The 13,567-nt window shown below is 37.0% G+C and overlaps 1 protein-coding gene across 1 annotated transcript; it reads left to right on the top strand.

The window, feature by feature from the left end:
* The first annotated feature begins 1,731 nt into the window (after positions 1-1,731).
* Positions 1,732-13,230, top strand: LOC140171799 (sulfotransferase 1E1-like). Its single transcript, XM_072195132.1, has 6 exons — positions 1,732-2,324; positions 4,458-4,693; positions 7,101-7,224; positions 10,154-10,251; positions 11,037-11,223; positions 12,789-13,230. The coding sequence occupies exons 1-6, from the start codon at positions 2,162-2,164 to the stop codon at positions 12,908-12,910; spliced, it is 930 nt and encodes a 309-aa protein (XP_072051233.1). The 5' UTR covers positions 1,732-2,161; the 3' UTR covers positions 12,911-13,230.
* The last annotated feature ends 337 nt before the right edge of the window (positions 13,231-13,567 follow it).

The raw sequence follows: 13,567 nt of genomic DNA, 5'->3' as shown, positions 1-13,567 counted from the left end.
AGTCACAAATCGTTATATTTCTGCTGGTTGCTCTCGAGATAAAAGTACTCACCATTGCCTACTTTTACTTAGTTTGACATTTTCTGAGCATGAATGGAAAAAGGGTAAAACAAAACGGAAATTCTGACAAAACTATAACATATAGACCCACACGATGTGCTTTACAGAGGTGGGAAATATCTTTCTTTAGCAAACTATGTTAGTTTGAGACGCTAAAACATGAATTCCGTAAAAAGCTCGCAGGCGAATTCAAGGCCTATAAAAATCAAAAATATCACACTAAAAGACACAATTTGATGCTTAATTTTAACACCAGGATTTAAAAAAATGTATATCCAAGCACCAAGTTTTTAACTGACATTACTGAAGAAAAAAAAATATTGCTTTATATTTGACCGAGAAAATTAATTTCATAGCAAAAAGGTGTATCTCTGCATTGTGCTGATTTTTACATGTATCGATCGACTTTTAGCGCGACTAAGCATTTCTAAAGAATTGGTTGTCCAGGCGGCAGACTGTCCTTTGTCAAATTGCACCTGTATATCTTCATTCAGTCACAAATCGTTATATGCTTCACTGCATCTTAGTTATTTCCTATCTTCTTTATGCCACGTTGTATGTCTCTTGCTGTATGTGTATACTCGTACGATGAATCCAAATTTATTTCTTTGCAGACGTGGTAAAAAACAAAACGGTATCTCTTCAGAGCCACACCAGGCTGAGTCAGCCGAGGAAGGGCTAGAACGGGGTCAAAACTTTACATGATCCTCCGCTAGCTTGACTTCCTCGCATCCAAGCCTGTTCCCCAGAGCCCAAGTTTGCGTTACCCATCCGACACCACGTGGAGGTTTGGGTTGAGTTGCCCGCGAGCAAATACTATGCCAGCTCTGCGGGCCTTGCCGGACCTACTACCCCAAAATCGTTTTGCAATTTGACCAATACGTCTATTAAAATTGGCATGAGTTGCTCATGAATATTTACGACTGAGGTGTTATTATTGAATTGATCATGATTCGCGAATTCGACAGATGGATTGATGCACAAGCGGGTTGGGCGAGTTCAGTTTAAAACTGCCTTTTTCACCGAGTGATTATGACTATTTACTTGATTTGTTGGATGGCTATTTTTAATGCTCTATTACACACTTAATATAATATATGTCCAAAGATTTTTACCCGTAATTAAAATCTACTAGCCCAAGAGATAACGTACTTGCAAGTTGCGCGAAAGGCAGTCTCTTCCCTGCACGTGCGGCGATGCAACATGATGCGAAAAATAGATTCAACTGCGTGATTGAAGCGGGATAATTGCTTGATCTTGGTGAGGTCGGGGTTCGAACCCCCGAAGCTGCTGTTGGAGCTTATCTCGCAATTGCTGATTAACTCAAAGCCTGGTTATAATATTTTTATAATTGGCGTGAATGCTCGCATCCTGGGTTCTCATTTGGGTGGTCAAATAGGTTATGGACGCTATAAACCGTACCCTTTTGGTTTATCAGCGTTGGTTGGACCGTTTTTGACTCGCGTAGTATTAAAAACAAAAGCCGAGTAACAAACTTTAATCATGCATTCGCAAATTTGCATATTCAAATAATAATTCTGGTTTATTTCAACATGTATTATATATTGGGCAATGGGTTTTGCAATATCAACAAAATAAGCACTCATTTAGCATTTCTTATGCCACGACTTATCAATGCTTTATTATAATAATCTTGAACTTAGAATGTATAGGCATATCGGACAATGCCCTTTTGCCCAAGTGCATATTTTAGCGTTGTGTAAAAATAGATTTATAATCAATCATTGTGAAATTAACTTTATTATCACTAGTATCATCAAACTTTGTTTCTAAATTAATACATCGATAATATAAATAGAAATATACTTGTTGATATTTGTTAAGTTTAGATCTATGTAAACTGTTTAAGTATCAAAGTTCACCCGCAACTGTTTCTGTTTGCTTGGCGGTAGCAGCATTTGCACACAGAGATGTTCCAATATCTGTGATTTGCATTGTAAGGTTTTACGAGTTCACATTGTACCACTGCTAACTCTGACTGCTAACGGTGCTAGGAGCGAGCTCTGCTTGTGAAATTAAGAAAAAGGAATCATTCACAAGCACATTCTTCCCAGATTAAGAATCGAATTGGAAATTCAACATGGCTGGTACATTAGAAGGACAAGACAAGGGTTCCATGAACGACTTTCAGGTGGTTGATGGAATAAATGTAGCGTGGGTGACGCCCCCTTCTACACTGGAAGCAATGAAAACCTTTGAAGTACGTGAAGATGATATTTTTATTGTAACTTATCCAAAATCAGGTAGGTGAATGATTCAATATTATTGAAAATATTTAAAAAAATGTTTAAAATATTTATTCTAACATTCAATATATTGCTTGTCTCACAAGTTATGTTTTACCACGAGTCAACAGTGAGGGTTGACTTTTCGTCTGTGAATGATCTACATGCATTGGCGGCGGAAGCGGCGGTGGTGGTGCGGTGGTGGGAGGGGTGGGTGGGTGGTGTGACACATACCCTAAATTATTCCTTAGGGGACATCTCTAAAAATATAAAAATAGAAGAAAAATAAAGCAATGGTCTTTTGCATATTCCTTTTTAGCGTGTAAGCGCCGTATTTTGGTGGTCAACTATGGTAAAATGGCACAATTATGCGGGCTTAATTTTAAATTAAATCTATTAGAAACTAAATTTCGAGGGTTGACAAACAGAAGGCCTTAACTCAAAAAGTGCCTTCTTGAGAAAAATGAGTAAAATAATATTTTGCATTAAGATGTGACCAAGTATTTATTGTGCTATATATATGCAATAGGAAGTTGAATTGAGTTAAGGCTTCATGATTTTAAGAATCTGTGGTATTACTGATTATTTTGGTACCAAAATCTCAAAATGGCCAAAAGTGAGTTAAGGCCTTCTGTTTGTCAACCCTCGATTTATTGGATACGTTAGTTGCTTTGTTTCCCTGTACGGTATTAAACGGCATGAAACATGACCTTCCCTGTACACAATATACTCTTATTAATGAGGCCCTATGTCACTTGATCGATAACGCAAAGTATCCTTAAAACAAATTATTTTAGAATATCTCCTGAAATTCAGTGTTACCTTAGAATATCTACTGATATTTTCCGTTATTTTAGAGAATGTTGTGAATTTTTGTGTTTTTTTACAATATTCTTGTCTTTTCTTAGGTTTTATTAAAATGTTTCGTTATTTTGCGTTATCGATCATCGAGCCTTTAATGATTGCCATAATTCATGCATTAAAAACAATAATTTTAACACAAAACCAATCCTTCTATGAATTATTGCAAGAATCATTTAAAAGACTGTAGGGAAGCGATATTTCTCTGATACATGCTATGCTATAAAATTGAAATTCCGTAAAACATTAAAATTAATAATTCGGGCAATTTTCGGATTCTATTTAGTTACAGTCGATGTATCCATAGAAAGAATAGGTGGTTATGAAATTGGTTCGCAATATTATATCAAATAGAAAAGAATGGTCTTGTTATGATACTTTTATCAACTGTTTAATATTTCGGGCAATGTAAACATGATTGCCAGTGTGCCGGATATCGTAATATCGCAATACAAATTTGTACAAAATAAAATGGTTCAACCAAAATACAGGGTGAGTAAAAAAGTGTAATAAGGCAAAGAATCCATCTTTATTTTAGAATCAGATGGGGTTGGGAAACATTTCATGGTACAAATGAAAAACAAAAATGCATATTGAAGCTAAACTGGTGAAATATGGTGCAAAAGTGGAATAAATTGGCGCTTTTAGGTTAAAATTACCGAAAATATGGTTAATTTGATCATAAACCCACATACAGACGTCAACATGTTAGAATAATGACATACGTTGTGTATATATTTTACATAATTTGAAGTAAAACAGGAACTTCTTAAACAAATAGGTATTTTTGACATTACTTAATTTTACACGAATTATGTATAATCTACCAATTAGTTATACAAAAAACATAGTTAATAGTGATTTTTTTAGACTATGTTGTTATATATTTCCACCCCACCAAATTTTATGAACTGGCGACAATCTATGGGGATTTGATCCCGAATGACCCCAAAATAACCTTGTCATTTTTTAAAATCTCACTTCGGTAGTCGTTGCCATCAAATTTCACGAACCTGCGATAATCTGTGGCGATTTGTCCCCGGATGACCCCAAAATGACCTTGACATTTTTGTCTCGCTTCGGTAGTCATCATCCCACCAAAATAAATAAACCTGCAACAATCTATGGGGATTTGACCTCGAATGACCCCAAAATAACCTTGACATTTTTTGTCTCGCTCCGATGGTCATTCCCACCAAATTTCATGAACCTGTGATAATCTTTGGCGATTTGACCCCGGATGACCCCAAAATGATCTTGACATTTTTGTTTGCTCTTGTAATTTTATAGGTACTCATTGGTTGATGGAAATAGTGTATTTAGTATTGACAAATGGCGAGATGGATAAGATCAACCGCTGCATGATGGAACAAGGTCTAGAGTTTACTATGTGCGCAGGTCCTTCAGAGGTACCTAAGACAAAACCTGGTTACAAGCACATGGAAGAGTGGGAGTCTCCTCGAGTGATGGTGTCACATCTCATGCACAGATTCTTGCCACCTCAGATATGGGAAAAGAAAGCAAAGGTGCGAAACTTTGACATGTTTGACGTGATATTATTCTAGTACATCAATCGTATTATCTAGTTTCCAACTAAACTCAACCCAGAAAGTATCGAAACGATTATAGATGGTCAGATATATCGGGAACTGAAATATATATAAAACACTTATTTAATGTATATAAAGTGCAGCTTTCTCCTGCGCATTTTGATACCTCTTTAGTTGCTCTACGATATCATTTGGTCGAGTTATGGGCGCTTGAGTGGCTTCAAGTCGGATTTTGAAAGATGCACTTAGGGGTGGTGCAATAATTATGTGTACCCCGGGGTGAATTATAGGGGGGGGCAAAGATTTTTGGCAGGCCAGAAGGGGGGGCAAGCATTTTTGGCAGGTCAAAAGGGGGGGTCAAGCGATTTTTGGCAGGTCGAAAGGGGGGGCAAGCAATTTTTGGCACAGATATTTTGGGTACCGTTTCTATATTACGCCCTAAAAAGGCGTAGGAAAACATTAGGAACACATTCAAATATGCAAAATTTCCTGCTCGCTGCGCTCGCATTATATGATAAGACAATTTAATGTTTTTAATTCGGGTTCCCCAAAATCGTGCATGTGTAGGGGGGGCAAAGATTTTTGGCACGTCAAAGGGGGGCAAAGTTTTTTGGCACGTCGAAAGGGGGGGCAAAGATTTTTGGCACGGCTAAAGGGGGGCAAGCGATTTTGGCAGACCATTTTGAGAATTCACCCCCAGGGGTACACATAATTATTGCACCACCCCTTAGCTCCTATTCAAGCCAAATGCATTCGTCGTGTATACACACACACCCCCACACACACCCCAGACACAGGACACCGATGGGCTCTGTTTACTTTACCATGAACTTTACTTTATTTTACTCCTTCGACTTCCAACTTCAATACTTGGTACCCTTTATCTCTCACTTATCTCATGAACTTTTTTTGATGACATCTCAATACTTGGTGTGCCCACCATCACTGTCGATCACTGCCTGGATTCGTCGTCACATGCTCTGAACAACGCATTCTCCTTGAATAGGAGCTAAGTGCAACTTTCAAAATCAGACTTGAAGCCACTCAACCAAATGATATCGCAGAGCAACAAAAGAGGTATCAAAATGTGCAGGAGAAAGCTGCGCTTTATAATTATACGTACATTAAATAAGTTTTATATATCAGTTCCCGATATATCTGACCATCTATAATCGTTTCGATACTTTATGGGTTGAGTTATCCTCGTGTATTATATAGATTACTTCGATGTTGTAGTTCAGCTTATATAGTTCCATGTTGTGAATGAAATATACAAAGTGAACTCAGAGTTCATTGAAATCTACATTTCAACCGGATAAAGACACCTTTGGTGTACCCCAGTTCAAGAAGCTTTCACGATTCTGCAAATCAAAATTACCAATTAGCATAATGGACCAATTTTTGCTAACACTATAAAAATTATGCTAATCTTTAATCTGAATTGCTTGTAGTGAAACATACTGCAGTTACTGTCCGTTTTCCTATACACAATACACAGTGCTCTCACGCGTGACCTCTACAAATAGTGTATGTTAGAAGTATATTGCATTTGCCTAGTTAACATCACTGTGTGAAAAATAACCGGCCAATATTTAAAGTATTCTCCAAACTTTTAGCAAATATATTTCTCTAACATGACCTAAAATTACAGCTAGGTTAGATGTTCAGAAATAGTCGCACTTTCGTAAAATATGAGTGAGGGCAAGGCATAGCTAGCTCATAGCTAGCCAACTCCCCGTGTTAATTGAATGGAGATTTGAGCTATATTGGTAACGGACCGCTCAGTTCTGTAGGATGCCACAAAAAAACGGTACAAGCTACATTTAAAGTATTCTATGAAATTCTAGAAAATATAGTTTTGTAACATGTCCTAAATTTTTAGCTAATTTAGGTGTTTGGAAACTTTTGTGTTTTAGGAAGGATATGTAAACGACAGATAACACCAAAAATATGAAGAAATTATTTCCAAACCGTGTTAAGTCAACAATCATTATGTTGCTCATTTTCAAGAATGCTAGTTAACAAAAAGCAGACCATTGTCTCATTTCGTGAACAAAGGTCCACATACCATTGTTTCCTTGCGTTTCCTTTATAATCGGTTACCCAACTGAAGCTGTATAATACCAGCTCATTGCGATACCGCACATATAAAACAGACACATGTGCACAACCAGAGAAGATCCGATTTAATCAGTTGAGCTGTTTCAATGAGTGTTATCTTAGCTTTAATAGCTTTTAATGGGGTTTAAGTCCTGCAAAGGTCGAGGTGAATTCTACTGTAGACATGACTGCATCATGAAACATCAAGATTGAGTCATCAAACTGAAATACATTTGTTTTTTGTACTTCAACATCTTGTTTTGCTCTGTCTTTATCATCATAGATAATTTACGTCATGCGAAATCCCAAAGACGTCTTATGTAGTATGCACAGCTTCATGTATGCTCTTATGCCAGATGATAAGAGAGACTGGAACAACTTTGTCGAGTTCTTCTTGGATGAAGGAAGTAAGTTATTTGGTATAATGCTCTGCATGCTAGCCATAGGCATCAACATAATAAGTCTCAAGTTTTGAGATATTTTCTCAAAATATAAAGAGCTATCTTAGGAACCACGTAACCAATACTAGGCTTGTTTGTACTCATTTTGATGGATTTTTAATGCTCATTCCAAATATGGTCGTGAAAATTGACATTTCTGAAATGTTTGAATTTTTAAAGTAAAATTTGAAACTTGTCGTCTACAGTCGACTCTCGCGTGGAAAGAGTTAAACATGTTAATGAGAAATAAGATAAAGAGGTTTGGACTCAATGATGCACAGGCGCTGATGATGTTGACAACGACAGTAATTATTTAAAATCCAAATAACTACACCACTACTACTCTCTGTAGTTTTCCTTCATGGCGGTCCAGGAACAGGAAAACGCACATTTGTATCAACTTTGTTGGTAAAACTATATCGACAGCCTGCTACGCTAATTGCCTAAGTAATGTTTTGTAATTTTGAGAACAAAGAACAAAAATGTGGTTCAAGCATGCATTTAAGCATGTTTATTCGCCAATCTTTGCACACGAACAAATGCTAATGATACTAATGTAACGGTGAGGGAAAATGTCCAAGACACAGAAATAAATAATACACAGATGCGATGGAAACTTGGTGGATATACATATACAATGTTAGGCTTGTGCATTTGTATGAGCTTGGAACGGTCCATGGATTTTCCATGGATTAGCATGTGTTCCTCACGGACCAACCTGGGTAAACAAACAATACTCCGGCTTTAATATATGATGATAGAACCAATGAAGATGGATGCGATATTATAAATATATGAATATGATGGCGATTGAATTGATGTTGACCAGTTGGAAGCTAAGATGGAAGATTTGATGTTTATCAGTTGAATGCTTGGATGGAAGATTTGATGTTGATCAGTTGGAATCTTGGATGGAAGTGAAGTAAAATTATCTGAGACAAGTTCATATGGGAAAAACACTTGAAAACCAACTTAAGTACCATCTCTACAACAGCATAAATGATAACCTTAACTAAGCATTTACTTTGACAAATCTTAACAATACATAACCTGATAAAGAGACAAAACTTTCTCATGAATAATTCATAAGTAGACCACCTACCATCTTAAGCCAAAAGATAAGTTAATTGGATAAGAGGCAATAAATACCATAGCACTTAACTTATTCAGATAACAATACAACACTCATATAAAAGGAATCAATTGCTAAAGTGCTCTTAAAACTTCTATGAATGGAAGACAATAAACAATGAAGACATAAATATTTGAAGAACTCTTAAACTTGAAAATCAAAGGATGCCTACATGTTCATGATCAAAAGAGGTGACTGACCTTTTCAAATTAAAGATAAACCATGATCTATTAAAAACAGTTTCAAAGACAATAATGATTACGATGGAAAATAAGATTACTTGATGATGATTATGATCGATTAATTACAGCATACAACCGGTAGAAATATAATTTGATATGAAACCAAAAACCTATATGCATTAATTAAGAATGACACAATCAAAATGAACAAAATAATAAACATGGTAAATAATGATATTACCTTAAGTACTAACATTTCAAACCCTACCCTTATTATTAAAACAAACCATTCTGATGCCCGTTACACTAATAAAAGGGAATAATCCGCAATAATTAGGGTGATTACCTAACTGATGCATGCTTAATCCACATTTTGTTCTTTATTCTCAAAATTGACTTAGGCAATTAGCGTAGCAGGTTGATGATATCAGGGAACAAACCAAAAGTTCGAGAACGTTCTGTAAACGGAATTCGTTACGAAAGTCTTTTCTTTAGGGGCCAAAACGTCTGATTACATTTGTAAAAAAACTAGTTAAAATATCGGTCAAAGGGAGGGAGGGGGTTTCCTCCTCACGAAAGCATTTTCGCTTATAGGACGTCATCGAACTTTTGGTTTGTTCCCGTGTTTGAAGACATCCACATCTACATATCTGTGGGCTATAGCTACTGTCAGACGCAGGCGTACACTTTACTGCTAGATGATAGAGTGGTCTAATTTATTAATTGTTAAAAAAATTCCATGGCGGATGCTTTGAAGCCCCCCTCCTATGTTGATTATGCGTTCAGGCAAACTACTCCTGCTCTGGTGCGTGGAATAAAGGAATAAGTGTTGGTTTGGGTAATTGGTTTGACCATTGCTTTGAATGTTCGATTCTCCTCCCTCCTCCCTTACTTGTTTGCACAAGTACTACGTGCATATGGAAAGGTTTCTATACAAAAACAATTCTCTTATAAACCACCATGCGCACAGTTTCCACCTCGATACACCTGAGCACACATTTTTGTCCAAGAGCTCTCAAGCAAGCAGTGATAGTCTCCACTACAGTCTTTGATTACACTACACGGTTGAATGCATAGCACTAAAGAGCTGTGGCGCTTATAGCTGAAAAATTGGCCTCTTTGATTGTTTTTTGTCGAAACCTCAAGTGTTGCCTTCATCCAATCATAATTTGTTTTTATATCAAACGAAAGCTAACACTTCCCCTTAAAAACCCTTTTCGTCACTAGGTCAACTGATAACGCAATTTAATGTTATAGCAAGGCGAATGTGGTAAATCTGTTGAAAACTTCCTATCCAAGCACATTTTTTGACCAAAATGTAGGTTTTAAAAGTCAAAACCTCAAGTATTCCTTACAATATTTTTCAAATTTTATGTCATTAAACGAAAAAGCACACTTATATTGTCCATATACTAACGTCACTAGAATGACCAATGGCAATTCTCTTTAAATTACAAATCTTGTGCAAAAAGTTACTATTTTCGCCTGTTTTGTCTTACGGTTTTAATTCAATTAACTGTGAATTTGCTAAAAGAGCGCTTACAAATTGATATGATATTAAAAATGTTTCTTATTTTGATAGTGACCGGTGGTGATTGGTTCAGACACGTTCACGAGTATTGGACGAAGTGTCAGGGCAAAGACAACTTCCTATTCGTGAAATTTGAAGAAGTGAAAAAGGTGAGTTGTAAAATAACACACGGCCACATAAAAATAAGGCCAAACTTTAGAATACCCTACCACATTTTTATTTCCCGTCGCCGATGGTGTCGTTTCGATATCAACAATAAAGTATGAATATACATTCTGTGGTGTTACCAAAAATGTTTACCCGCGGATATTTACCCAATGTAGGGCAAAGTTTACCCAACCAGGTTTTACTCACGGTTGTTTGATGTGATCATTTATTAATTTTTCCAACAAAACATTATAATGTTCAATTCTAGACCTGAATAATACGATTACCACCAGCTATCACACTATTAAAATGTGTATACACATATATTTTGGAGCAATTTTAAACATAGATTTTCGTTTCTATATCAAATTATTCAGCTTTTTCAGCTTTTTTGTGGTAATTTTAATTCTATAAACTGTAGATTTGTGTGCAAATTGAGGGCGCTATTTACAAATATTTTAAATTTAAATTAGCCAAATAATAAGACTTTACATTACTTGTCACTTGTTAGTCTGTTTGCTGATGTTATAACACCATTTTACAAATGTCTTTCCCTTGTAAAGACGCAAACAAGATTTTGGATAAATAGCGCCATCATTGTTCAACTTTTCTTTAAAATGACTCGGTTTTACATGTCATCAAACAACAGTGTATTCCATACCCCGTGTTCTAACAATGTATAGGCGGCAACGGACATGTCTTCGCAAGATGACTTGCTGAAGAAATCTTTAGACAGATACGTGGATAGTTTCATAATCTTAAATCTCTTTTAATACACATGATACAGGACCACCGAGCTCTCGTAAAGCTAGTAGCTGATTTTCTAGGAAAGGATATAGGAGATGAAATGATCGACAAAATCACATCACTTACAACAATTGACGCCATGCGTGAGACATATGACAGACTAGAAGAAGAAGAGGGCGGTAACATGCGTACTAAGGCTTTCGGAATGCTGCCATTCCTGAACAAAGGTAAATAATTATAAGTATTATTTCTTGATTGGGGGCTATAACGCGCCATTAGTATAAAATAATGAAATGATTGAAAATGGAAAAAATGCAACACAATTATGTGACGTATTAATAGCTTGCGTGTTAAGTTGGCTAAGCTATTAAATATATGCCTTCTCGGAAGTTTCCATTCGTGTTTTGAAAAGGACTTGGGCCTGTGCTTTTGTTTCTTCGGGCCTTTCTTATGCGCGAATGGGGCTTCCTTGTCATCATAATATAATATGGGTGTTTTAGGTTTGTGAAATACTATTTACTATAGCTACGGTATACTTAGTTACAGGTCGTTTACCATGCAATGGGGTGTAGGATAGCCTACCCAGTGGGCACCCCTGGCGTTGAAATCACGTTGAAATTTCGACATCGAAATTAATTTTGACGTTGAAATCAAGTTGAAATCACGTTGTATTTGCAAATGGATTTCAACCCTGATTTCAACCTGATTTCAACCTAGCGGTTAGTTGAAATCAGGTTGAAATTTCAACAACGTTGAAATTTCAACCTGATTTCAACTAACCTCTAGGTTGAAATCAGGTTGAAGTCGGGTTAGGTTGAAACTTCGACGTTGTATCAACGTTGATTCAACGTCGAAATCCTGATCTGTACCCACTGGGTATCTTCTCCAGAGTTAATTTTCCTGCATCATCGGGATATGTCCTAGGAATCGTAGTTGTCGTGACTTGATAGAGTTGATTAGAGGCTCAGTGTTGGTGATGGTATTTAAGTACCGTAGATGTTCAACATAATTTTGCATGTTCTGTATTAACGATGTAGCAAGAGGTATGTTCCATGTCCGTAGATTAAAAAAGAAAGAAAAAAGCGCAATGATTTATAGTGCGCTATGCACAGGCACAACACCTAGACGTTGATCCACAAGCCTCAGCACACTTTACAGGTTGTCGCTGACCACTACGGCCCCACATCATTCCATAAACCATTTAACAACAAATCAGGGACTTTGCTGCTTCAAGAGCGCACACCCTAGACATTCCACAAATAACCTTCACAACCAGGATCAGCTCCCCGAGTTTCGTACGGGTTACAACGAGACAATTAGCAGTAAGTTCCTTGTCCAGGGCAATTTCAAGCTAACTCAATTTTCCGAGAGCATAATAGGCACCGCCAGGGTTCGAACCCGCAACCTCTCGCACCATAGTCGAACGCCTTGGCGATTGAGCTAACTTGACTGCTTAACCAGAACTCACAGCCAAAGCAACATTGTAACATAAGAGATTGCTGGACTCCTCCACAGATGCTACATTTATAAAAAGAATAGGCTATGCCATACAAATGCCTTCTGTCGGGAGAAATAGCATGAATAGAGCTAAAACATCTCCCTGCAATACTCCAGTAGTCATGGAAGGGATCCGAGATGTTGCCGTCTACCATTTGGCATGATTACGAATAATGTATGTCAAAACGCTGACGACACCACATGGAAGAAGCAATCAGTGAGAGCTAGTGGGAGAGCTAGTGGGAGATAAGTCACTGAAATATTCACCATTCATTTTCATTGTTTTGTCTTTCAGGACACGTAGGAGGATGGAAAGAGCGACTATCAGAGGACCAGAATAAAATTTTTGATGACAAATTGGCTGAAACCTTTAAGGACACTGGATTGACCTTTGACTTCGAGTTGAAGAAGAAATAACTTGCCACTTGCAATTAAGAAATTAACTTGCCACTTGCAATTTTGTTTGCCTGATGACGTCAAATTAATGCCTCGTCTATAGCTAGATTTAAAACAAATGTGGACGTAACATTCACGTGTTACATTTGGCGTTAATAGAGAGATTGCGATTTGCAAACGTACGTATCGTATGCCGTAAATCTATTCAAAATCCCGTCACAGGAGAGTAATTTTGAATAGATGCACGGGCGTATGATACGTACGTTTTGAAATTGCAACCTCTCTCTAATGTCTACGTGTATACTCTATACTCCTATTCTTATTGTTATACTGATCCATTGACTAATGGTTATGGCGATGGCAAAAAATGTTCTACGGGTTCAGCTCAGGCCCGTACGCAGGATTTTTTTTGGGGGGGGTGCTGATTTTGAAAAAGTGGACCTTTTTTTCCAGGGGGGGCGATTTGGTAAAAAGTGGACTTTTCCTCGAAAACTTGGACCTTTTTGACCAAAAAAGCGTAAAAAATCCACGTACGGGCCTGGTTCAGCTGACCTAGATTTTGCGTTTTGGATATTTTTTGCTAGTGCATGTATTATGTAAAAACATCCGGTTTTGGCAAACAAATAGATTTCGACTGGAAAAAAAAACACGAGCGAAACTAGCGATATGTTTTTCTTT

The sequence above is a fragment of the Amphiura filiformis genome, chromosome 15 (genome assembly GCF_039555335.1).
Source record: "Amphiura filiformis chromosome 15, Afil_fr2py, whole genome shotgun sequence".
Lineage (NCBI taxonomy): Eukaryota > Metazoa > Echinodermata > Ophiuroidea > Amphilepidida > Amphiuridae > Amphiura > Amphiura filiformis.
The sequence above is the reverse complement of the archived record's forward strand: the minus strand, read 5'-3'. Positions and strand labels throughout refer to the sequence as shown.